Raw genomic sequence first — 27,044 nt, 5'->3', positions numbered from 1 at the left:
ACATTTCATCCAATCACAAAACAAGGTTTCATGTACCATGTACAGCAATCGAGGAAAAAACCTCCATCTAACTTTTAAGCAATTAGAGGTGATAATGACTGAGGCCAATTCTAACACTTTGTAGACTCCTGATATATGGCAAGTGTTTCTATTTTTTAGCCTTTATACATGTGCAGTGTTTGAACATGTGTCTGTTCTGAATGCAGCGTCACATATCAAGCAAGGCATTTTTAACAACGGGTCTTCCACACTGGTAAAACAAAGTGCAAAAACACTGAAAGGTGAAACACAATAGCCTTTTCACTGTATAAAAATGTACAGCGGCTTTATTGACATACATTCCATATGTTTACAGCTGCAAGATAGGAGGCACACCCAGTATTGCACTTCATTAAAATTTCAGGCTCAAAACATAACCCAGAAGATTAAATGAAACTGAAGTGTAAAGTAGCGAATTCAGAACACACCTATTTTGGATAACATCATTATATACATCATGAGATAAATCGTACACTATATGCCTTCCTAACAGAACATTCTTAACAGGCTATACTCATAAACCAGACGAGACCTTTTTTTCACCTGTTATGCAGTCAACAGTTGGGAGTACTGTACAGGATTACAAACCCCCCACCCAAAAAAAAAAAACTGCAGTATACATATAACATGACCTTTATTTGTATTCATAGTTAGGAAGCTGGCATTACTGTCGTGTTTTTTATGTATTTTTTATGTTCCTCCACAATTGCCATGAACAGGTTTTATTTTGAAACCATCGTTATGCCTCGGTGATTAAGAGGCGTGCATGTTTATAGGAGCCGAGGGTTACAACGGCTGCATGCAAACATGTCACAAGTTTTTAAAAGTCCTGAAGATGCGCGGGGTCTCTCACATCCAGACCGCTGTCTATTTCCTGTTAATTCTGCGATTTCATCACTTGCTCTGCCGGCCTCTGACTGACCCGCCTTTGGGATCAGTTGAGAGGTTCCTAGAGGCTTAAATGTGGAATGATGGTTCTGCTGGAACACAGCATGCTTGTTCAAAAAGTGTGAGCGTTTCTGCAGACCCCACAGCCCAGTGCAAACTCCTCCCCTGTCGGGGGATGCACAACATGTAGTGGGCACTCTGAGCCTTCCAGCTGTTTACCTTTCGGACCTGCAGAGAAATAACCAGGACAAGTTTAGTAAAAAAACAAAAATAAGATACTGGAATTTTGCTGAAATTCCAATGGAATTTTGTAGTGAGAAACTGACATCTGCTCAAATCAACTTCCAATCAGATCCCATGACCATACCCCACACATATACACTACCGGTCAAAAGTTTTAGAACACCTCCTTTTTTCCAGTTTTTATTGAAATTTACGCAGTTTAATGTCTCAATGTACTCTGAAATTAAAGCATAGAACAAATAAACAATTGGAGATAAAAAATAAATCATGGAATCGCTTTGTTTAACAAAGTTTAATTTTTGACTCAAAGTAGCCACCTTTTGCAGATATAACAGCCAAACACACTCGTGGCATTCTTTCTACAATGGAAATCAAATATTGTTCGGAAAGTTCTTCCCAACACTGTTGCAGAAGTTCCCACAAATGTGTTGCACTTGTAGGTTGCTTTACTTTCACCCTTCTGTCCAGTTCTTCCCAAACCAGATCGATGGGGTTTAAGTCTGGAGACTGTGCTGGCCATTCCATGATTTGAAGCCTACCGTCTTGTTCTTTTCTTCTAAGGTAGTTCTGACATAGCCTGGATGTATGTTTTGGGTCATTATCTTGCTGTAGGATGAACCCCTGACCAACTAGGCGTATACCAGAGGGTACTGCATGGTGCTGCAAAATGCTGTGGTAGCTGTTTTGGTTCAGGGTGCCACTCACTCTGTGCAAGTCGCCGACTCTGGATCCAGCGAGCCCCAGACCATCACGCTTCCTCCTCCATGTTTGACAGTTGATGTCACACACCGAGGAACCATCGTTTCACCTACTCGACGGCGTACAAAAACCCTGCGTGATGAACCAAAGATTTCAAATTTTGATTCATCGGTCCATAAGACCCTCTTCCAGTCTTCAGTAGTCCACTGTCGGTGCTTCATGGCCGAGGCAAGCCTCTTTTTCTTATTTTGCCATCTTAGCAATGGCTTTCTTACTGCCACTCGACCTGTCAAACCTGCAGATCGAAGTCTTCTCTTCACAGTTGAAACTGAGACTTGCTTACTTCGACCAGTGTTAAGCTGTGCTTGAAGATGTTGTCCTGTGAGCCGCCTATCACGCAAGCTGTTGACTCTCAGAAACTTGTCTTCTGATTCTGTTGTGACTTTGGGTCTGCCAGATCTCTTCCTGTCAGAGTTTCCTCCAGTTTCCAAGTGCATTTTGATGGTGTAGGAAACTGTACTCACTGACACCTTGGCTTTCTTTACAATTTCTCTAAAGAAAAGACCTACTCTTTTAAGGGTTATAATGGCCTGTGTCTTCCTTTGTTAATTGCCTTTTTCTCGCCATTATCAGTGCAATATGCTACTTCCTGCAGTGCAATACTGTCCAAATAATGCTTAAGAGGGTGTAGTAACACAGTCTCTTCCAACACTGCTTTTATACAGACAGAGGGTTTGTAAGTAATCAACAAAAGTTGGGACACCTGCAGGAATTGTTAGCATCAACTTTCAAGGCTTAATTTACTTCCATTGCTGCAGAACAGCTGTGAGTTGTTAACCCATTACTTGTTCCCTGAAAAAGGCCTTTTTGTACAACTGAAATGTACATTATTTTTCAGTTTTTGATAACCTAAACTTTTTTTTTTAACCTCTGGCAGTACTGCTTACCTTTGTACCATTTCAGGTTATTCACTGGACTTGAACTGCTTAAATTTCAATAAAAACTGGAAAAATGGGGGTGTTCTAAAACTTTTGACCGTTAGTGTATATGTGTGGTTGTGAAATCCAGCCCAACCGTTTAACAACCAAATAACAATCACTATTTACAAATGTATCCTCATTTCTTTCTTTTTTTTCATGGCAAAAGAAAACATACAGAAGCTAACAAAAATCTATCAAACAATCCACAAGCCTTAACTAAACCCATGTCCATATTTCTATATTGTCAAAGACTATCATACCAGTGATAAGGTTACTCAGCAGCCTTGCATTTTTAATCGTGAAGGGGTGATGACAGCTAGTTTGTCACCTTGACTGATATCAAAGACTAACAGTGTTCCTCTGAGCTGCCTACCTGCAGGGCAATGTGGAAGCTCCTCCTTGGACACACTGGTCATCCTCTGGAAGTCATCATGGCAAGCGTTACAGAAATGTGTTGTGCCAAAGCAAAAAAAGACAGCAACTGAGCAACAGTAGCGGCATTTGTACTCCAGGAAGTCTGTACCATGTTTGGAGCACATCTACAGGAAAGGGGAGAGATGTGTAGATTCATTGCATGTTATTCTGGGACTAAAAATGACCAAAAAAAAAAAAAAATAGCATACACATTCCACTCTACATATAATGTTACTAAAAGGAAACAATTTACCAGATGTTTGTAACACCTGGCTTAATACACAGCTAATTCTGTTGTAACAAAAACCTATTATCATAATACTAAATCTATAATAATTTGTCTTGGTTTTTATTACAGTATTTTAATGAAAATGTGTCACTGATTTTAACATTCTTGGTGATAAATGTGCTAGAAACGATAAACACCACCTTATACGAAGACGTTTTCTTCCTCTCTTCCTGCATACAACCTGCTTGTCTCAAATTTGCAAATAGTGATATTTGTAGGTGTTTAATACATTCCATGTAATACAATTTTAATGGATTATTAATTTAATTCAGTTCCTCTATTGTTGAAGAGAGCAGTGGTATGTTAATTTAATTTGCAAGGCAAAGAAAAGACAGAAAAGGTTTTTAAGAAAAAAAAAATACTAGTAAGAAAGTCACTATTAATAGGAGTTAAAACACGATTTCAGATAATCATGATTATATTGATAATATTAATCAATAACTGAAAATGTCCTCGTCCAAACCTACACTGGTACCTACAGAGTTATACAGTATACAAGTGCAGTTGTAGAAAGGGTGACATGATCCAACTTGTTTTAAATTAGACCTAATTAGATTTGATACAGGTACGTTTTTCAATATGTTTAGTTTTCTACCAATTTTGAACTACAAATTCCCACTTTTAAAAAATTATCCTTACCTGTTTTACCGATTTTCTCCTGAATTTTCCCCTTACTTAATCTTGGTCCTTCAGACGCAGAACCACTTAAAACTGCTAGTACTGCAATTCATTTCTGACAAGTGTTTGTAAATAAGGGGCTGCTCATCTTTTATGCAACGACTACATTGCTGAGAATTACAAACACTGATTTTTCCCCAAAAACATCACTGATCTGATTTTTTTTCCCCTACAGTATTATCAAAATTACCTAAAAATGGCAAAGCATTTTGGGGGATTGAGCCCATGTTTTTGTTCAATTAGTAATCATTACTGTTCACTGATGCAGCGCCTTTACAAGAAGTATGCTCCCACACACGCAATTCTAGGAGATTGAAGATTTATTTTACTAATGCGCTACAAAAACACAGTGTACCTGGGCTCTTGAAACATCCGAGCACGCTCCACAAATGAGCTCTCGAGGGTCATAGTCATCCCCTTGTCCAGCCTCTGCATCACAGCGTGCCTCACCTCCAAAGTAGGCCTGAATGAAAGAAGTGCAACAAATGAAAGCTGCATTATCAAGTATCGTGTTGCCTGCTGTCCTTCCATCCTGACACAGAAGGCGAGACTTAAGAGTGCAAATTATGATTTGCAATGCATAAATAAAAAACATCAGCTTGTCGGATCATTTCTTTAATGCATGACTACTATATAAAGTTTGAATCTTCTACACTGGAGCTTTTCAGATTTTAGGGATTTACCACTTTTTGGTAAAATCGACCTTTTCAAGCCTTAAATGCTTTACCTGGCAACATATTTAATAATACTGCTACAGCTAGTACAGCTACGACTACTACTACATGTAATGTACAATGTGCTTCATAGGCAGGGTTGAGATCCAATAGAGCAGAAGGAATATCATTAAGACGACATATTTCCTGTTCTGTCAGCGAGGAACTTTTCAAGAGCAAAAAAAGAACAAAATAAGGTTTTAAACTGACCTTTTTACACTTGTAGCAGACATAGTAAGCATATCTGTTCATGGCAAAGCCAGCAGGATCACAGTGAAACCGAGCCCCCGGGGTAGTAATGGCTTCACTCTTATGTAGTCCTTCATATTCTAACCTCATGAGAGCTTTTCTTCTCACATCTTCATACAGTTCTTTGATGGGATCCAGCAGGTCCTTCAACATTAAATGATTGATTTTTTTCTAAAAGTACAGAAAGGAAATCAGACATTAGTGATTGGTAAGTGTATTTGGTTAATGCCGTGTGGCTTAGGTCTTGTTAGATATAGTTTCAGCTGGAATCACCTGAAGAATAGTATTTGTGCTCTCAAAATGTTTAAACTTAAACACTGACGATAATAAGATTTATGCCTTAGAAGTGTTTAACAGAAATGTAACTCTCAATTCCCACATTAGCCCTTGACCCAACTGGAACACAATAAATTCTCTATTACCTTGCAGATAGGACAAGACATGAATCCAAACGTTATTCTTGGACCAAGCCATTGGTTGGCCAGAACTCGCCTGGAACACTGAAGATGGAATACATGACTGCAATCCAACTGGAAAAACAAATAATTGAAATGTGTTTGGTATTTACTATTATTTAAAACATGTTCAACTCTACAGTAATCTACTTGAGGTGATGTTTTATATTCAAGTATGTCCAACTGATTTGTTAATAATTTGCAACGGTCTTTATAATGCATCTAACATTGCTCCAAGTCTGCTGTGCTTCAACCATTTGCGGTCCTATGTTGGACCGTGTCCGACATTACAATTTTCCCTTTCCAGTCCAATGTCGGACCTTGTCTGACATCATCAAAAAGATGTCAAGCACAGGTCTCTAGTTGTTTTTTCTCCAGTTAAAATAAGATGTTCAGATTTATTATGGAAGTTTGCATACCACATTCAATAAGGTCAATAATAAAAGTTCCTCCAAAAAATATTCATATTTCATTATGCAATGTATCTAAACATAATTAATAAAAAGTCATTAATTGCCAGTCAGTTAATTCTGGTAACATACTGTTCTTTATAAGTCTGTACCTGTCACATCAATATGACAGGAACTCTTACTTGAACTGCTGGTGCTGCTGATAGTGCCTCAGTAAAACAGATCATGCACATGTCATCAGCATCCTGTTTGAGGCAGGATGTGCTCTTGTCACAGCCATGCAGGCACGGAAGACACTGGTCCTCATTCTTAACCCCTCCACATGGGTGGCCACAGGGATGAGTCTTGCTGCACGCAGTTTTTGCATACTCCTGTGAAAGAAGAATAAACCAATTAAAAAGCAAGAAGGAGCATACACACACACACACACACACACACACACACACACACACACACACACACACACACACACACACACACACACACACACACACACACCAATATCAATGGGAACCACCCCTTCCCTATTTCTGTGCAGGTTTTTTTCTTTTCCAGCTTTATCTGACCCACCTGACAGTCTGTGTCCGAGCACACACTTCCCACAGCTGACAGCTCTGTTCCATTCCTCGTGCCACAGAAACGACAAGCCTCCGAGCTGCTGGATGCAGGCTTACCTGTAAGGACAGGTTTAATTTCAAACAGCTCAATTTTTCACCTGGACAAATCTGCAAACACCCTTCCTGAAATTTCATTACAGAAGCCTACTTCACACCCTAAGACCAGCAGTGCAGGTGACAGATGGCAGCTAACCTTTTGTTGTGCTTAGTTTATTTACATTAATGAATCTTCTTACTTCCTAAGAGTTCATATTATTCAGAACAAAAGTACTGTGTACTTAACTGTAGCAAAGGCTAATGCTAAATAAAATCTAGTGGAATACAACTTGAAGATCTGTATTTAAAAAATAAATAAATAAATAAAAATATTTACACACACACAGTGACTTGCGAAACTATTCACCCCCCTTGGCATTTTTCCTATTTTGTTGCCTTACAACCTGGGATTAAAATGGATTTTTATTTGGATTTCATGTAATGGACATACACAAAATAGTCCAAATTGGTGAAGTGAAATGAAAAAAATAACTTGTTTAAAAAAATTCTAAAAAATAAATAACGGAAAAGTGGTGCGTGCATATGTATTAACCCCCTTTGCTATTAAGCCTCTAAATAAGATCTGGTGCAACCGATTACCTTCAGAAGTCACATAATTAGTTAAATAAAGTCCACCTGTGTGCAATCTGAGTGTTACATGATCTGTTACATGATCTCAGTATATATACACCTGTTCTGAAAGGCCCCAGAGTCTGCAACACCACTAAGCAAGGGGCACCATGAAGACCAAGGAGCTCTCCAAACAGGTCAGGGACAAAGTTGTGGAGAAGTACAGATCAGGGTTGGGTTATAAAAAAATATCAGAAACTTTGAACATCCCACGGAGCACCATTAAAGCCATTATTAAAAAATGGAAAGAATATGGCACCACAACAAACCTGGCAAGAGAGGGCCGCCCACCAAAACTCACGGACCAGGCAAGGAGGGCATTAATCAGAGAGGCAACAAAGAGACCAAAGATAACCCTGAAGGAGCTGCAAAGCTCCACAGCGGAGATTGGAGTATCTGTCCATAGGACCACTTTAAGCCGTACACTCCACAGAGCTGGGCTTTACGGAAGAGTGGCCAGAAAAAAGTCATTGCTTAAAGAAAAAAATAAGCAAACACATTTGGTGTTTGCCAAAAGGCATATGGGAGACTCCCCAAACATATGGAAGGTGGTACTCTGGTCACATGAGACTAAAACTGAGCAGTTTTGCCTTGAAGAATGGGCAAAAATCCCAGTGGCTAGATGTGCCAAGCTTATAGATACATACCCCAAGAGACTTGCAGCTGTAATTGCTGCAAAAGATGGCTCTACAAAGTATTGACTTTGGGGGGGGTGAATACTTATGCACGCTCAAGTTTTCTGTTTTTCTGTCTTATTTTTTGTTTGTTTCACAACAAAAAATACTTTGCATCTGCAAAGTGGTAGGCATGTTGTGTAAATCAAATGATACAAACCCCCAAAAAATCAATTTTAATTCCAGGTTGCAAGGCAACAAAATAGGAAAAATGCCAAGGGGGGGTCAATACTTCTCAAGCCACTGTATATATATATATATATATATATAAACTGCACAAATGTGAGAGGAGCAAGTGGAAATTGCAGGTAATAGAGTATTTTAAAGCTTATTAGGAGCTATACCATTAAGGAAAAAAAAAAAAAAAAAAAAATAAATAAATACGACTACTAACAATAACAATAATAATAATAACAGCTACAGTATAAGTAGTCCATTAAATTACACTTCTGCTTTTCTGAGAAATAAGATAAAATAAATATCTTAGTTTCTATAAAAACAACATTATATCTGTTCCATGTTTTCATTTTGGACATCTTTAATTACAGAATGAGAGTAAACAAAGGCTTCCCCAGCTCTTGCCAATATTACCTGTATGTTCCCTGAACTCTACCATTGCCTTCATGGTTTTAGAATCTGCTAGAGCCATCAGCCAGAAGAGCTTGGTCCTTCCACAGCCTTCATGAAGATCCACTTTAATAGCCTCTTCCTCTTCCTTGAACACCTGCCGTTTTTGAGAAAACAGAACTATGATAAAGACTATTACTTCATACATCTATGTCTCACGGGCAGCTGCTTGCAAAATATATAAATGTATTTATTTAAATTTTTATTTTGGGTTATGTTCACGTACCTTGCACAGTTGAGATCTAATATAAAATGTTTTCATACAAATACAAATTTTAACAAAGGTAACTGATTTATGGCTTTTCAAACCAAAAAATCCATGTTGGAAGGAAGAGTTTACAAAGACAGAACTAATTCTGCAAACTCCAAACAAAAACAACAGGAGTACATCATTTACTTAACAGCAGGACTATTATTAGTAGTGTTGGCATTTATCGAGATGCTGTTCTTGTTCTGCTTCAGTTAAGCAGCTTTACCATATTGGGGAACTGGGTCTGTTCCAAAGTAACCCACCTGTCTCTGATGTGAACGGGTGCGTCTGTGGAGGTGGAGGAATCGGTCACAGTCAGTACATAGATTTCCACATATGTTACACAAGATGATAGCAGCAGTCTCCCCATCGTCATGGTTATCACACATAGGCTGTGACAAAAACACAAACACAATAGAAAATCTCATCAAAACCTAACTAGCTTACTAGCATGCCTTTTCAATATACTATATTATCAAAAACTGAACACTGAGATGTAAGCAAAGTTAACCTAGCTTGTTTTTTTTTTCAAGCTTTTATCTTGTCAATAAGAGTCATATTCAAAAACTGATACAGTAAGGCTGTAGTTTTATTTTTTACTGTTCTATATAGGTGCCCATAACAATTTCTATGGAAAAAAGAATACTATTAAAAACATGATTCTAGAAGCATACCTACACTAATGTCAATATACACATTACACTTTTGTAAAAAGAAAATTAAATTAATAAATATTCTATTGTAGGTGAGAGAACCCATGTGATACTTGTTAGTGGTAACAGGAAAACAAAAAACACAAAACCACACAACAGGTATGAATGTCTAGGCACATACAGTAAGCTCAACCACACGACCAGACTCTACCCTTACCATCTGCTTCTGTTGCCCATCTTTACCCATCCATCTGCCAGAAGAAAGCCTGTCCACATGGTCCTGGTCCAGTACACAAAGGGAAGCCAGAGCCAGCCATAGCTGTAACAGAGACATATTGACTTTTACATTGAGTTATGTTTTAATTTGTGCTTTTTAAAAAGCACAGGCAAGGGAAGTGATAATGGTTCCCTCAAGGTCAGTTATATTGCAGTCCTATTAATGTCCTTCAGCATCTACTGTACAGGTTGAGAAAATACTCCTCCATACTGGTGGGTGGCAGACAACAGCACTAGGTTCCAGTGCTGAATGCAAGATCCTGTACTATATATTACTTTCTCAAAAGCTATTTGAGTTTGAATATGTTATCTCTTCGCTCCCAAGCCTCCAATATCCCACATGCTGTGCTTCCCACTGTGTTTGTGCAATCGGACAAGTTCGAAGAGCAGTACCCTAGTAGTTGCAATGCAGTGCACTGGTGATCTGTGTTCTTCCTCCATTTTGGTTAAAGCAATGATGGTCTCTGCAATGGCATTCTTTGTTACCCGGGACCAGGCCTCAGACAGGTGCCCCTAACAAAGCAGTACATGATACACCTTAGAGAACACAACCTTACAGGGCAAGTCACATTACATTTGTAGTATTATGTAGCGATGCACCGAATCCAGGATTCGGTTTCGGATTCGGCCCGAATACCTACTTTTTGAGCAGGGTTTGGTGAACCGAATCTGAATCCCACACCCGTACATCCATGTTAATATATCCCTCAAATGTGCGCTGTTCTTCTTTAAATAAAAGACACGAATCTGGTATTGAACGTAACAGTTGTACAGTATTTAATAACCAGAACACGTTTTATGAACTCTGTGGCAGCTCTCAACTCCCTAAACTACTGGTGGCGCACACACTAAACACATGCAGCTGCTGTATGCAAACATACCCCCATATGTAACAGCACATTCAGATCACACTTTTCATGGAGTAACGTTATGCAGTAAACCTGTAATATATAGTAACAGCAACTGTTGTAGACTTTTGTGCTTTGTCTGCCAAACATGTTCTAGAGATTATACTGATATAAAAAAAAAATCAAATATCGGTGTAGAGAAATATATATTTTTTTGTAACTACAACTGTCAGATGTGTAAGACGTTTTTGAACAATATATGCTTTAGTAAATGAAATTTTACGTTATTGCAATGTGCCAAAGTTGAACCATTTGGGAACTGCTGTGTTTTATTAAAATATATATTTTTAAACTATCTCGCAGGCTACTTGATGTGTTACACACACGGTGCATTTAAATCAACATGGGTTTTATTTTGCCGGGAGATCACTCAGGTCACTCATCAAGGTAATTGTTTCCTCATAGCTCTGTCTCAGATCAGGTGACACAGGTTGAAACGTCATTAAAGAAAATAGTGGGTTATGGCCAGTGGTGTAGTCCTAAATCTTTAAGTACCGGAACACCAATTAAAATAGATTTCTCTAACACAAATTACTGGGATTCACGTTTCATTTGTACATTGAACTTGAGGGAACATTTATTTTAATGGATGCGTCTCGCATGTGAAGTTGAGGCACTCCCCCAGTGAGAGTGCCGTTTTTCTAGCCAAATTTGGTCTGTTTTGAAAGCATCTAGTGGGTTAATATTGTCTTTGGTGGTTTGATTATTTTTTTGGCTATTTTTATCATGCATTTTTCTTTTTTCTATTCTTTTCTATTATGTCATCTCCAGAGCAGAACTTCAATCACCACGCTGAGTATATCACGTCCTCCCGACTGTATCAGTACAGTTTTTGAAGACTATTTGCTGACAGTTTTGAACAATTTAATTGTACACTACATTCTGAGTACTGGCTAAAAAATTAAACAAATAACAGCGGTTCTGGTATTGTAAGATGTGAGTAACATTACCTACCAGTGTTTTTTATTTTAAATAAATGTGTAGCACTCACTTATTGTTTTGTAATATAAAACAAATCTGAAATGCAAGGGCAGTCGTTCACTCCAATCCCCGAGTCTCTGAAAAAGGTCAGTGTTCTTAGTTAATTCATAAGTCAAGAATCTGCCTTTAGAAAAAAGTACCGGAACAGTATTCCGGAGCATTCCGGCTCAAGTGCACCACTGGTTATGGCAATGACGGTGCTCTCATTTCTTGTAACAGTAAAGTAAACAGTTCTGTATTTTGACATTTCTATTGTGGGGGGGGGGGGGGGGGGTGGGGGGGGAATGCTAGCGGTAAATTGTGTATGTTTCAAACTGAAATCTTATTCGGGAATATATTTCCATTCTGTAATAACAATACTATTAACTAAAAGGCTCAGAACTACAGATTGTGCGCGTCTCTTGTTAGTAGCTGCCAGTCATCAGTTTCCTTCAGGTTCTTGACAGTTTTTGTAGATTCGGTATTCGGTTCGGTATTTGGCTGTATCTTTTTAGAGGGATTCGGTATTCGGCAGAATCCCAAAAAACTGGATCAGTGCATCCCTACTATTATGTAACTGAAGTACATACAGTAACGAGATGTTCAAAAACAGTTTTGTTGGCTGCATGTCAAGGTAACAGCAGTGACAAACACTTAGAGATTACACATTTGTGTTTTTAAAATTTTCTTACTGACACAGAAAATAAAAAATCTGTTTCTTTGTGAAAATCACTCCAGCCAGTGACATAGATAGTTCAACAATCAATCATACCTGAATGACTTAGTAATTTAGGGCACAAAATAATATAGACACTGCTTCTTACTGATGCCATGTCCTTGACCAGTTTGATAATGATCTCAGCAATCTGGGGCGGTGTGGAGCCCTTCATCCACCAGTGACTCTCGCCTCGCATGATATAGCTGGATAATGCAAAAAACATGTCAAAATGTTGGTAAACTTACTTTATGTACTCTATACAACCATTTCAAGGCAATTCAACCTCTACTGTAAGGATGTAACATACTGCATTCTTTCCCAAACTTAGTACAGCAGTCTTACTGATGCTGCATAGTGCATGCCAATTCTACATAACCTACCACAAGCCTGTATGTTAAAACTGAATTTCTTCACACCACTGTTATCCAGTACTAAAACAAACACACACAAAATACTTTCAGCCATATGAACTCGTAAAAAAAACAAAAATAAAAACACTACCCTTGTAGTAATTCCAGATGGATAAAAACAATGGTAACATTAAGAGATGAATCAGGAGCATGGCCTCCTACCTGGAGTTGAAGATCATGGGCAGTGTCACTGTGGTGACTCCTTTTCCCGCTGTAATCCCAGCGATAGTGGTTCCCTTGGCTTTCAGTTGTACAGTGAGCGCTTTAGCAATGCAGCCCAGGAACATGTCCAGGATACCCAGCTTGTTCCAATCTCCCTTTTCTGTGGAGTGAATGATGTCACTGATATCTGCAGGAGGGAGGGCCTTCACCCCGATTATACTGGCCAGACGAGCCGGGGTCACCTCAGGGAGCACACGCCTCAACAAAGAGGTCACCTGCAGAGGATTACAAGAGTCAATCAGATAGTCAGCACTGTCATCATCAGTCTTATTATAAGCATTACTGAAAAATATCACAAATTGGTACTCACTTTCTTTCCAGATGAGAGTATATTATACTTGTGATTGGTTAGGGACAAATTTGAAGAGCATAAAAATACTAAATTATCCAGGCATGTCAACTCAAGATTATTAGAATAAATTGCTAAGTTGCTCCTTACCTGTCTCTGCACCCTTGGGGAAGCCGTGTGGAGCAGGGAGAAGAGGTCCTGCAGCAGAGTCAGCTGTTGGGCTAAGTACTGCCTGCCTACGTTGGAGCCGCTCAGTGCCAGCACCATAGACAGCAGCTCGAAGCAGTATGCGTCCGAGGAGGCATCTTCATCGCTGGGCTGAGAGTTGGCGTTCTCCTTGCTGGAGATGGCATGCTCCCATTCCTCACGGACACGGGTGGCTTCCATTCGAATTGCCTGCACGATATGAGCACACACCTGTGGGCAAAGAACAAAAACAAGAAACCCTGTATGAGAAGAACAATTTAGAGAAAAAGAGCCTTTTGAAGACATTGAAAGAGACTTCAAGTGGTAATGTTTTTGTCACTGGATTCTGTTTCTTTTAGTAATTCCAAATTCAGCACTATTGATTGATTGATATTTATAGATGCGAATAATAAGAGAATGACGGTTCTTCCTCTTACAGAGAGGTGGTTCAGAAGCCTGGGTTAGTCTTTGAGCAAATGGAGATTGATGTTATGGGACAGTATTTTCATATTTATACCTGTAGGTTGTGACTGTGGTCTTTACATAATATTTCAAACAAAAATGTACATTTAATTTGCTTAAGCTGATAATACATTAGGGTTAAATTTCTCACTTGCTGCTAAATTATTATTATTGTCTTCCAAAAGTTAATTAGAACCATTTGAATACTGTATAAATGCCAGACTGAAAAGATATGTCAAGTTTTATCTAGGGTGTTTATCTTTTTTTCCCATCATCCCCCATGCTAGCATACCTGCTTCTGAAGGTTTGTCAGCTTACTCCTGCTGAATATAATTCCAACCATGTGCTCCTTCAAGTCTGCATCAGATGGAGCCTAGGAAACAAAAGTGCAATATAAAGTAATGTTATAATATTAAAGATACCATCTATTTTTCTATTTGTAGACAAAGCAGAGAAAAAAAACATACCGAAAAGGCACACGCAGGTCTTTTTTTTTTTTTTTAGCACGCCTAATTCTAACTCCAAAAGGTGAGCAATGTGTTTTTGTAATATATTAATACTTACTGATACTTTGTAGATCAAAACAGCAATACACACATACTCAATTTACACAATTATTAAATCAGTATTTGTACAAAGTATAAACAGAAATGTACCCAACAGATCAACAGACAAGCAGTGATGTCCGAATTTATGTTTCCAATCCCAACTTAAGAATCAGGCCTCAGTCACAGAAAACAGAACATGCTTTAATTGTCTGCAATGCCCACTATGCTACTACCACAATCATTACCTTGTCCTCTCCTTCAGGAGAAGAGAGTAAATTCTTCTCCTCCTGTTCTGGAGTTGGCTCTGCATCCCCACAGATAAGCTTTCCAAACACCTGTACAAAAAAAAAGGGTTCGAGATAAAAAAAAATCTAAGACACACTAAAGCAGAAGAACTGAGGTGTAAGATCCTGCCCTGCTGTACCTGCAATGTGATCAGACTGAAGGAAATCCTACTGTGTCTGTGATGTGATGTGACCAGACTGAAGGAAACCCTGCTGTACCTGCGATGTGATCAGACTGAAGGAAAGCCTGCTGTACCTGCGATGTGATCAGACTGAAGGAAAGCCTGCTGTGTCTGCGATGTGATCAGACTGAAGGAAAGCCTGCTGTGTCTGCGATGTGATCAGACTGAAGGAAAGCCTGCTGTGTCTGCGATGTGATCAGACTGAAGGAAAGCCTGCTGTGTCTGCGATGTGATCAGACTGAAGGAAAGCCTGCTGTGCCTGCGATGTGATCAGACTGAAGGAAAGCCCTGCTGTACCTGCGATGTGATCAGACTGAAGGAAAGCCCTGCTGTGCCTGCGATGTGATCAGACTGAAGGAAAGCCCTGCTGTACCTGCGATGTGATCAGACTGAAGGAAAGCCCTGCTGTACCTGTGATGTGATCAGACTGAAGGAAAGCCCTGCTGTGCCTGCGATGTGATCAGACTGAAGGAAAGCCCTGCTGTACCTGCGATGTGATCAGACGGAAAACTCTAAGGGTTTCTGCCTCGCAGTTCTTCTGCTGCGCCACGCTAGCTGAAATCTGTCCGGCGATTTTGATGCTTTCCCCATCCTTCCATCCCAGCACTTTGACCTGTCGCACTCGCAGGGTGTTCTCTGGTCCTTTCAGCTCGATTTTCACAATCTGAGCTTCACCCCTGGGGAGCGCGCTGGTGACCCAGCCGATATGTCTGGAGTCCAGGTCCACCTGATAAAACAAATAGGGGATATACACTGAACAAAAATATAAATGCAACATTCAACAATTTCAAACATTTGACTGAGTTACAGTTCATATAAGGAAATCAGTGAATTGAAATAAATTCATTAGGCCCTAATCTATGGATTTCACATGACTGGGAATACAGATATGCATCTGTTGGTCACAGATACCTTAAAAAAAAATAAAAAAAAATGTGCTGATTGTGGCCTGTGGAATGTTGTCCCACTCCTCTTCAATGGCTGTGCGAAGTTGCTGGATATTGGTGGGAACTGGAACACGCTGTCGTGCACGTCAATCCAGAGCATCCCAAACATGCTCAATGGGTGACACGTCTGGTGAGTATGCAGGCCATGGAAGAACTGGGACATTTTCAGCTTCCAGGAATTGTGTTCAGATCCTTGCGACATGGGGCCGTGCATTATCATGCTGAAACATGAGGTGATGGCGGCGGATGAATGACACGACAATGGGCCTCAGGATCTCGTCACGTTATCTCTGTGCATTCAAACTGCCATCGATAAAATGCAATTGTGTTAGTTGTCCGTTGCTTATGCCTGCCCATACCATAACCCCACCGCCACCATGAGGCACTCTGTACCATCTGTCCGGTACAGTTGAAACCAGCATTCATCCATGAAGAGCACACTTCTCCAGTGTGCCAGTGGCCATCGAAGGTGAGCATTTTCCCCATTGAAGTCGGTTACAATGCCGAACTGCAGTCAGGTAAAAGCCCTGGTGAGGACAACAAGCATGCAGATGAGCTTCCCCGAGATGGTTTCTGACAGTTGGTGCAGAAATTCTTTGGTTGTGCAAACCCACAGATTCATCAGCTGTCTGGGAGTCTGGTCTCAGACGATTCAGCAGGTGAAGAAGCCGGATGTCCTGGGCTGGCGTGGTTACACGTGGTCTGCGGTTGTGAGGCCGGTTGGACGTACTGCCAAATTCTTTAAAACGACGTTGGAGGCGGCTTATGGTAGAGAAATGAACATTCAATTCTCTGGCAACAGCTCTGGTGGACATTCCTGCAGTCAGCATGCCAATTGCATGCTCCCTCAAAACATGAGACATCTGTGGCATTGTGTTGTGTGACAAAACTGCACATTTTAGAGTGACCTTTTATTGACCCCAGCACAAGGTGTACCTGTGTAATGATCATGCTGTTTAATCAGCTTCTTGATATGTCACACCTGTCAGGTGGATGGATTATCTTGGCAAAGGAGAAATGATCACTAACAGGGATGTAAACAAATTTGTGCACACATTTTGAGAGCTTTTTGTGGGTATGGAAAATTTCTGGGATCTTTTATTTCAGCTAACTAACTAACACTTTACATGTTGCGTTTATATTTTTGTTCAGTGTAAATAAATAAATTACAAAAAATGACAACATCTGCTTGTTTCAATTTCACAATTTCCTGGTCAATCAGCCCAATTCCAAATAATATACAGAATTTTTAGGTTGACTAGCCTACTTCATTGACTGTATTACATGCAGAAAAACAATACTGTATGGGTTGTAATAATGTGTAATAAATGTCCCAAGTAAATTTCAATAAAGTTGGACATATTGTTTTAGACAAATGTCAAAATCTAACTAAAACATACAGCTTGACACACTATTTAGTGGGGGATAAGAAACCATGTATTTGAAATTTTATTTTAAGACATGTACAACTACATTTGTTTCGCAATACAGACCTGGCTATAATTTAACAACAAAATGCAATAGCTTTTTTTATGAATGTTAACACATGTAGAAAACTAGAGCCTCATCTTGATTAATACTACTGACCACAGAAAGATGACCACACAAACCTAACTTAATTGGAATCACTATGCAATACTCATACCTGTTTAATTCTGCAGAGATCTTCAACTGCCTTTCCATAAAGAAAAGTCATGGATGTGACTTTGTTCTACAGAGGGTAAAAGTGAAATGTTAAATACATGACTTTTTAAAATAATCTAAATGCACAGCTCCATCCTCCATACATGTTACTGTTGTTTATAGGTTTACATTTTTCTTAAAAAGCCACTTCCATAATAACTGTATGGATCACAACTGCGAAAGACTATCAACACTAAGAAAACAGAAAAACAAATGCATAAAAACATTCAACAGGGTAAAACTAAAGAAAACACAGTTATCACCACCAAATACATTATAGTTGTTTTATTATAGAATATTCGTATTATTTTACAGGAACATTTTATCCACAAAGAATAATTTGAATAACTTTTTAAAAAATTAAGGCGTAACAAAAGGGATGAAAACTCTTGTCCTTACTCCAATGTCCCTTGAGTTGTCCACATGCACAGAGACGTAGCGGCAGTTAATTCCCTTCACACAGCTGATGCTGATGCTCTTGGTCTTGTTCTTATCCTCATCTCCTGACTCCCAGAAGGTTTCTGTAGACCCATCTGTTAGGCTGCCAATCATGGCCGGCCGGCTGGAGGTCTTAATGTCAACGATGCTCGTAAGATCTTTCAGACAGGTGACGACACACTGCTCCTGTCACAGGAAACACGGTTACTAGCAAAGTGTTGAAAAATATTTCTGATCCATTCCTCTATAGAGAACCCAAAACAACCAATTTAATGATTTAACAAGAAACTGCAGTTGTAGCTGAGGCTCCATTGGTTTTCTGAGCCTCTCACCTGGTTAGTGGCTTCGTATCCAGACTGCACACTGATGTTGAAGCTTTCCTCACTGTCCCCATCATCAGATTTGGACAAGATGTTGTTGATGTGGTGAAAGACATTGCTCTGGTGCAAGAACTGATGATCAGACTGCTTGAACTTCAGACTCCAGCATCTGCACACAAAAAAAGGCATTTTTAATTTTTTTTTTAAAATATTTTTCACATTGAATAAGAGGTTATCTAGATTTCAGTTAAAACATACTTAGTGACACTTAAAGGGTACTGTAACAGGGCGAGGAGCCCTGTACATGATTGTACATATATGATGGCGAAAGCCGTAGTCTGTTTTGGATTTGGCAGCGTGGATGTGGAAGCCTCATCCACACAAAAACCTTGTGCAGAAGCTGATTATCTCCCTGGTTAATTTATTGATTAATTGTTGCTAGACACAGTCATCTGCATAAAAACTTTCTGTGCTCTGGGTGGGTGTTCGGAAGAGTGATCGAGAGAGAGAAAGCAAATGAGAAGAAAACGATAAGAAAGAAAAATAAACACAGAATCAGTGAAAGAAATCTGCCCAGCCTGACCTGTGTATTTTGTGTTTCTGACTATTTTGCTCTGTGAGGAGTGTTTTTGTTTAAATATTGTATTTATTTTTGTGTAAATAAATGGCGCCGCAGCACCTTTACACTGCAGTACTGTATGTGTGTCTCTCTGGGTGACTAAAGCCATCCCTGTCACACGTGGTGTCCTGCATGGAACTGCAGCGCTTTCAGGACCCAGGCCAGAGGAGGTACTGCAGGTGCTTTATTATTATTATTTTTTTGTGCGAGACCTTTTTTTCATGGGGGAAAAAAAATGGGAAGGAAAAGCTGCAGGAAACAACAGCAGTTTCACCTGCAGCACCAACAGCAGCAGCAGCAGCAGAAGCAACAGCAGCCACCGGCAGACTTCGGCCAGGTCTACATTGTAGACATGGTGCCCTGGTTGAGGCGAGTTCGCCCACACAGTGGCCATCTGCCCCACCCAATACCAGGGAGAGGAGTTGGTTGTCCGAGTGAGCCAGAACCAGGCACCCCGGTGAAGACCCCAGAAGCGAGAAATACCTGCTGCAAAACGGGAGAGCAGCGGGGATGCCAAGTGCTGTCAAGCAACTGCTGGTGCTCCATCTGCGGAGAGCGCGGGCATTTCCCACTCAATTGTCCCCTCCCAGAAGAGAACTGGTGCACCAGTTGCCTGCACTATGGGCATGAGGAGGCTGGCTGCCGGATCTGGACAGGGACACAGTCCTAGAGCGGGAGGAGCCTGAGGAATACAGAGAGCTTGACGAGCTGCTGTACCAGTAGTAAGAGCCACTGACGTTCCCAGAACCATCACCACTGCCATTTACAGAGAGGGGGAGTGCCTGCCGCCTTCGCAGCCAGAGGGGGAAGAGCCCCTGTCGTCTGCACTGTCTCGCCTAGGGATGCCATCACGTCATCACCCGGGGATGCCACGACCACTCCGCCCGGGGTTGCCTGCTGCTCCGCATCGCCTGGGGTCAGGATTCACTGGATCCTGGTGCAGAAGTGTGAAGTAGACCACCCCCCCCCCCCCCCCCAATTTCTAGCCATCTTCTCTTTTCGCTTTGAACAACTTTTGTTTTGATTGTTTTTTTTTTTTTTAGCATGCAAGCCTATTATGGAAAATTGGGGTGTGATGACTATGTGTTTATTTTTTTCAAGAAGTATTTGCGATTATATACCTTGTTAGTAAATTTTCTCTTTTAATATTTATAAACAGCACCTGTGAAAGAAATGCAACCCCCCCGTAAATGGAACAGTCTGTTTTTTTTTTTTTTTTTTTTAATCGGCACTGACCTATTATAAGGTTTCACGCCGAGCCCCATCTATGTAGCTCTGTTTTTATAATGTGTGTTTTGACTGACAGTACAACTTTGCCACGGTTTATTTTTGAACCACTGGGAGAAGTTTTTTGTTTTTCGAAAAAAAAAAAAAAATTGGTATGGGCAAAGATATTATAGATGCAGTCACACAGTCGCATCCCTTGCGCGTACCCCGACGCCGGCCCTGCCTGGGATTGCCTGCTGCTCTGCTTTGCTTGGCGTTGCCGACGGTCCCGCTTCGCCTGGCATTGCTGTCTCCTTTGCTTCTTTTAGGGTCCTTGCGAGCTCTACTTCGCCTGGGGTCCATGCCGACTATTTTGTATTAAGATTTAGTGTGTCTGTGTGTGTGTATATATACACATCTAGCCTTGGCAATATTTGACCATTCTTCTTTACAAAACTGTTCAAGCTCTGTCAAGTTCCTTGTAGAGCGTTGATGGACAACAATCTTCAAGTAATGCCACAAATTTTTTATTGGATTTAGGTCAGGGCTCTGTCTGGGCCACTCAAGGACATTTACCTTTTTGTTCCTTAGCCACTTCAGTGTAGCTTTGGCTGTGTGCTTTGGGTTGTTGTCATGCTGAAAGGTGAACTTCCATCCCAGCTTCAGCTTTCTTGAGGAGGGCAGCAGGTTTCCCTCAAGGACTTCTCTGTACTTTGCTCCATTCATTTTCCCTTCTATCCTGTCAAGTGCTCCAGTCCCTGCCGATAAGAAACATCCCCACAACATGATGCTGCCACCACCATGCTTCACAGTAGGGATGGTGTTCTATGGGTGATGCGCCGTGTTGGGTTTGTGCCAAACACAACGCTTTGAATTTAGGCCAAAAAGTTCAATTTTAGTATCGTCAGACAATAAAACCTTTTGCCACAGAATTTCCTGAGTGTTCTTTTGCACTCTTCAAACGGGATTCAAGGTGGTCTTCCTTGAGTAAAATACACGCCATATTTGTGGAGTGCTTGGGATATTATTGTCACATGCACACTTTGACCAGTCTTGGCCATAAAAGTCTGTAGCTCTTGCAAATTTGCCATTGACCTCTTGGTAGCCTCTTTGATCAGTCTCCTTCTGGCTCGGTCATCCACTTTGGAGGGACGGCCTGATCTAAGCAGGGTCCTGGTGGTGCCATACCAATCCCCTGATTTGTGCCTTTCAAAAACTTTGTCCCGGAGATCTTTTGAAAGTTTCTTGGTGATCATAATTGACTCTTTGCTTTGAAATGCACTACCCAGCAGAGGAACTGGAACAGGAACTGCTGAATTTATCCTGAAATCATGTGAATCACTACAATTTAACACAGGTGGAGGCCACTTAACTTGGTGTGTGATTTTGAAGGTGACTGGTTAAACCTGAGCTAATTTAGAATTGCTATTACAAGGGGGGTGGACACTTATCCAACCAAGCTATTTCAGTTTTTTATTTTTAAATAATTTTCTACAAATTTCTAGAACATTTTTTTCACTTTGAAGTTGTGGGGTAGGATGCATAGATCAATGAAAAAAAAACTCTTAATGCATTTTAATTCCAGGCTATACTGCAACAAAAGGTGAAAAATTTGAAAGGGGGTGAAGACTTTCTATAGGATAACAAATGGATTTTACATGAGTGTTACCTCATTTTCATACCCCAGTGGAACAGGAATCCATGGACGGCCACAATACAGTTCCTTAAAACTGAGATGTACTTAAAGTAGACTGTTAATGCAGATTTAATTTATAAGAATCTTTAGGGGTGCCAATAATTTTGACACCCTATATTTTTGAGAAAAAAAAAATACAGTTTTCCCATACTTTTGAGCATAAAATATAGCTCACTACCTGTGTTGTTTACTTTATACAGCCTTTTTTGCTCATCTTTATCAATGGTGGCGATAATTTTGGAGGTGCCTATATATATATATATATATATATATATAGAGTACTGTGCAAAAGTTTTAGGCAGGTGTAAAAAAATGCTGTAAAGTAAGAATGCTTTCAAAAATAGACATGTTAATAGTTTATATTTATCAATTAACTAAATGCAAAGTGAGTGAACAGAAGAAAAATCTAAATCAAATCCATATTTGGTGTGACCACCCTTTGCCTTCAAAACAGCATCAATTCTTCTAGGTACACTTGCACAAAGTCAGGGATTTTGTAGGCATATAGTCAGGTGTATGATTAAACAATTATACCAAACAGGTGCTAATGATCATCAATTCAATATGTAGGTTGAAACACAATCATTAACTGAAACAGAAACAGCTGTGTAGGAGGAATAAAACTGGGTGAGGAACAGCCAAACTCAGCTAACAAGGTGAGGTTGCTGAAGACAGTTTACTGTCAAAAGTCATACACCATGGCAAGACTGAGCACAGCAACAAGACACAAGGTAGTTATACTGCATCAGCAAGGTCTCTCCCAGGCAGAAATTTCAAGGCAGACAGGGGTTTCCAGATGTGCTGTCCAAGCTCTTTTGAAGAAGCACAAAGAAACGGGCAACGCTGAGGACCGTAGACGCAGTGGTCGGCCAAGGAAACTTACTGCAGCAGATGAAAGACACATCATGCTTACTTCCCTTCGCAATCGGAAGATGTCCAGCAATGCCATCAGCTCAGAATTGGCAGAAAACAGTGGGACCCTGGTACACCCATCTACTGTCCGGAGAAGTCTGGTCAGAAGTGGCCTTCATGGAAAACTTGCGGCCAAAAAGCCATACCTCTGATGTGGAAACAAGGCCAAGCGACTCAACTATGCACGAAAACACAGGAACTGGGGTGCAGAAAAATGGCAGCAGGCGCTCTGGACTGATGAGTCAAAATTTGAAATATTTGGTTGTAGCAGAAGGCAGTTTGTTCGCCGAAGGGCTGGAGAGCAGTACACGAATGAGTGTCTGCAGGCAACAGTGAACCATGGTGGAGGTTCCTTGCAAGTTTGGGGCTGCATTTCAGCAAATGGAGTTGGGGATTTGGTCAGAATTAATGGTCTCCTCAATGCTGAGAAGTATAGGCAGATAGTTATCCATCATGCAATACCATCAGGGAGGCATCTGATTGGCCCCAAATTTATTCTGCAGCATGACAACGACCCCAAACATACAGCAAAAGTCATTAAGACCTATCTTCAACGTAAAGAAGAACAAGGAGTCCTGGAAGTGATAGTACGGCCCCCACAGAGCCCTGATCTCAACATCATCGAGTCTTTCTGGGATTACATAAAGAGAGAGAAGCAACTGAGGCTGCCTAAATCCACAGAAGAACTGTGGTTAGTTCTCCAAGATGTTTGGACCAACCTACCTGCCAAGTTCCTTCAAAAACTGTGTGCAAGTGTACCTAGAAGAACTGATGCTGTTTTGAAGGCAAAGGGTGGTCACACCAAATATTGATTTGATATAGATTTTTCTTCTGTTCACTCACTTTGCATTTTGTTAATTGATAAATATAAACTATTTAACATGTCTGTTTCTGAAAGCATTCTTTACAGCATTTTCTCACACCTGCCTAAAACCTTTGCACAGTACTGTGTGTGTATATATATATATATATATATATATATATATATATATATATATATATATATATATATATACACACACATATGCTATGATATGATATAATGGCAAAAGCCGTAGTTTGTTTTGGATTTGGCAGCGTGGATGGAGAAGGTGACCATCTCCTGAATTAATTCATTTATTTATGAGATGGTCACCTGCATAAAAGTTTGCACTCTACACTCTAGGCGGATGTTCGGAGGAGTGAACGAGAGGAGAGAGACACCGAGGAGAAAACGATAAAGAAAAATAATCATAGGATCAGCGAAATTAATCTGCCCAGCCTGATCTGTGTATTTTGTGTTCATGATTTTGTTTTGTTTAAGACTTTATTTTGCTCTGTGAGCAGTGTTTTTATTTAAATATTTTATTTATTTTTGTGTAAATAAACAGCGCTGCAGCGCCTTTACACCGCAGTACTTGGCCTGTGTGTCTCTCTGGCCTGACGTCATCACTAAAGCCATCCTTGTCAGGCATTATTACATAGTCCCAGATACTCTCAATAGCTTTCGCTAAAGAATGTCTTCACCAAATTTAATCACAACTGGATAAGCAGCATGTATGGGTGATATCTCCACTATAGTGCTTAAACTCCGAAAAACATACCTCATCCCAGACGAAACCAGGCTACCAAATTCAATCCAATAGGAGCTAGCAGTGGATATGAAGGATGTCTGTCCAGTGCTGAACGTACCTAAGGGCCATCTGCTGTAGGGAGCTGCCGCTGGGCAGAGACATCATAAGGTCTGAGATGGTCTGCAAGAGCCGATGAAAGGTGTGGGGCAGGGGGTGAGCTGCTTCTCCTGCAATCACGATATCGGACAGGGGGTGCTCACACACACGCATGTCTTTCTCCTACACAGGGAGTGCATATAAAAAAACAAGCATTTAACAACAAAGAGCAGGACATGTTTGTTGGTAACTGTGTACATTTACCATAGGCTTTTAGAAAAAAAAAAACAAAAAAAAAAAACGCAAGCCACATATTTTTTTCTTAAGTGGAAAAACTTTCATTTGGATATAAAACCATCTTCAGCAAGGTCCAAACAGGTGTGCATCAGAATCATTTTCTAAGAGTGTTAGGATGGATAAAAACAAAAGCCATTGATGCCCCCAGTTTTAAGGCACTTCAAATATACATCAGCTTTTAGTTACAGCAAATTATTATTTTCTTGGGCTGTTTGGCAGGGCCATCAGCCCCCACTGTGACTGATTTGTACAAAAGTGGGAAAAGGAATAAAATATATATATATATATATATATATATATATATATATATATATATATATATATATATATATATATATATATATATATTATTTTATCATCGAGTAGATAAACCACGGATTAACAGACCAACGGCACCTGTTCAGCATTTTCCTTGTTTGCTTTGTTCTCTTCGTCCTCTTCCTCTTCTGGCTCGCAGGGAGAAGGGGTCAGGGATGCTACAAAATGCCACAGGATGTCATGGAGAGAGGTGGTCTGGATGACGTTACACAGCAGCCAGTTAAAAGCCTGAAGGGCAAAAAAAGTAAGGCAAGTTTTGACCAGCTGTCAGATTTTTTTTAAATCATGTGGGTTTAAAACAGCAGCATTAAAAAAAAAAAATCCTGGGTATTTCTTCATTATTCAACATTTTCATTACATTTAATTGTATTTATCAAAGTAAAAAGTGGATTTATGCAGTAAGTGACCACTGAGGGGGAAAAAAAAATGCAATGGAACTAAACTAGAGTTAAAGGTTACAGCACAGTATTTAGACCCATCCCCGTTTAGATTATTAAAAATGACCCCATGACTGCAATATAATGTATCTTCGAAAAAAAAAAAGTTTAGTTTCTCATAGCAAATTATATTGCCAACTAAAATCCACATACATGCTATTATTTTTTGCTGTTGTCTTGCAGCACTAAGACTCAAATTTATAAAGGGGAAAAAATCTACCTCAAAAAGCCACATAATGTGCGTGCTCAGTACGGCCGCACTCATCGTCAAAATAACAAATAAAATTATAAGACTAATTAGGTAAAGCAGGAGATTCCGCAATCAGCCAATTTAAACACCCTTCACCACAATTAGCAGTGGAGAATTACACACCTCCCACAATATATAGCGGGTTTGGGTCAACCCTGCGTGTTCAGGCTACACATTCCAAAAGAAAATGAATGGCACACAAATGCTCAGAAGCGAAAACTGAAATTTTCCAATATGGAAGTGGAGATTTTGGTACAAGCAGTACTTGTAACACATCAAGATGTGTTACAAGCTCTAAATATATCACCAGAACAAATTAATAAAATACGGAATGTGTGGTGGCTTCTTAATAAACAAATGTACCACTTCAGAGTTTGTAGTAGGTTGCTTATACATTACGACACATCATCCAGTTACCGTGCTTCACATATTAGTTCAACTTCTCATTTCATATAGAATTCCAGGCATATAAACTTTTCAAACTTCAGAAACAATAAGTTTTATTTACTTACATCCACGGCAGTCAAACGGGTGGATAATCCTAACATTGTTGTACAGCAATATGTGCAGCAACAGTAACTCCATACAGCTTCATACGAACAGTCTTCAGTTTAACAATGACTTATATCTTCCTAAAGTCTTATGCAGTTACAACTCTCCTATTTCTTATGTTTGTCTGTACTTCTTACTCTCTGTATGATTTTAAAACATATCTATATGGTATATATGGTAGAAAAACTATATTTGCTCTTGCTACAAACTAACTGCGTCATCTGTCTCTGTCCTTTTTATATTGTTTTCTTTCCAACTCAAATTTAACAATACTGTCTGAACCCGTACTGTTAAATACCAGAATGCCATATCACAAAAAATACATTCTGTAAGAATTACTAGAATAATGGTGAAGGATGAGCCCTCACTGTATATTAAGCTTTTTCTTTCATGCGCCTCGGAATATCGTTCCATCTTTTCTTAACCTCCTCCACTGTTCTTATAATAATGCCTACACTCTAAGAAGTAAAGGCTCTCATTAGAACCACTGTGGGGAGACCTTTTTAGGTGCTTCTGAACCTTTTTTTACATGGATAATATATTCTCTATTTGCGGACTTTCTGTTTTGTCATGTAAGCTTGGAGTTGGAGTTTGCAAAACAACACGGTACCGGTATTATAAACCATAATTTACAAATTGACTTAATCAGAAGGGTTAAAAAATGAGCTCTTTGCAAAATGCTATTAAATGTTTCTTTGTCCTTGAAAATGATCTTTCCTTCTCGCTGCAGA

The 27,044-nt window shown here is 39.8% G+C and overlaps 1 protein-coding gene across 15 annotated transcripts in view; it reads right to left on the bottom strand.

The window, feature by feature from the left end:
• Positions 1-292: 292 nt before the first annotated feature.
• Positions 293-27,044, bottom strand: part of LOC121327729 (E3 ubiquitin-protein ligase MYCBP2) — a 145,995-nt gene continuing 119,243 nt past the window's right edge. For all 15 annotated transcript variants that reach the window (XM_041271894.1, XM_041271895.1, XM_041271899.1 and 12 more), the window contains 22 exons: positions 25,153-25,302; positions 24,482-24,642; positions 18,390-18,546; positions 18,019-18,243; positions 17,582-17,647; positions 15,477-15,716; positions 14,769-14,858; positions 14,268-14,348; positions 13,478-13,744; positions 12,979-13,253; positions 12,513-12,609; positions 10,214-10,333; positions 9,762-9,863; positions 9,155-9,283; positions 8,606-8,738; positions 6,628-6,731; positions 6,240-6,428; positions 5,615-5,722; positions 5,154-5,363; positions 4,586-4,693; positions 3,223-3,388; positions 293-1,155 (listed from right to left, as the gene is read on the bottom strand). In XM_041271894.1, the coding sequence (XP_041127828.1) occupies positions 1,040-1,155; positions 3,223-3,388; positions 4,586-4,693; positions 5,154-5,363; positions 5,615-5,722; positions 6,240-6,428; positions 6,628-6,731; positions 8,606-8,738; positions 9,155-9,283; positions 9,762-9,863; positions 10,214-10,333; positions 12,513-12,609; positions 12,979-13,253; positions 13,478-13,744; positions 14,268-14,348; positions 14,769-14,858; positions 15,477-15,716; positions 17,582-17,647; positions 18,019-18,243; positions 18,390-18,546; positions 24,482-24,642; positions 25,153-25,302 (3,294 nt within the window). In that variant the 3' untranslated portion in view covers positions 293-1,039. The remainder of the gene's footprint in view (positions 1,156-3,222; positions 3,389-4,585; positions 4,694-5,153; positions 5,364-5,614; positions 5,723-6,239; positions 6,429-6,627; positions 6,732-8,605; positions 8,739-9,154; positions 9,284-9,761; positions 9,864-10,213; positions 10,334-12,512; positions 12,610-12,978; positions 13,254-13,477; positions 13,745-14,267; positions 14,349-14,768; positions 14,859-15,476; positions 15,717-17,581; positions 17,648-18,018; positions 18,244-18,389; positions 18,547-24,481; positions 24,643-25,152; positions 25,303-27,044) is intronic.

Source organism: Polyodon spathula, chromosome 15, assembly GCF_017654505.1.
Source record: "Polyodon spathula isolate WHYD16114869_AA chromosome 15, ASM1765450v1, whole genome shotgun sequence".
Lineage (NCBI taxonomy): Eukaryota > Metazoa > Chordata > Actinopteri > Acipenseriformes > Polyodontidae > Polyodon > Polyodon spathula.
The sequence above is the reverse complement of the archived record's forward strand: the minus strand, read 5'-3'. Positions and strand labels throughout refer to the sequence as shown.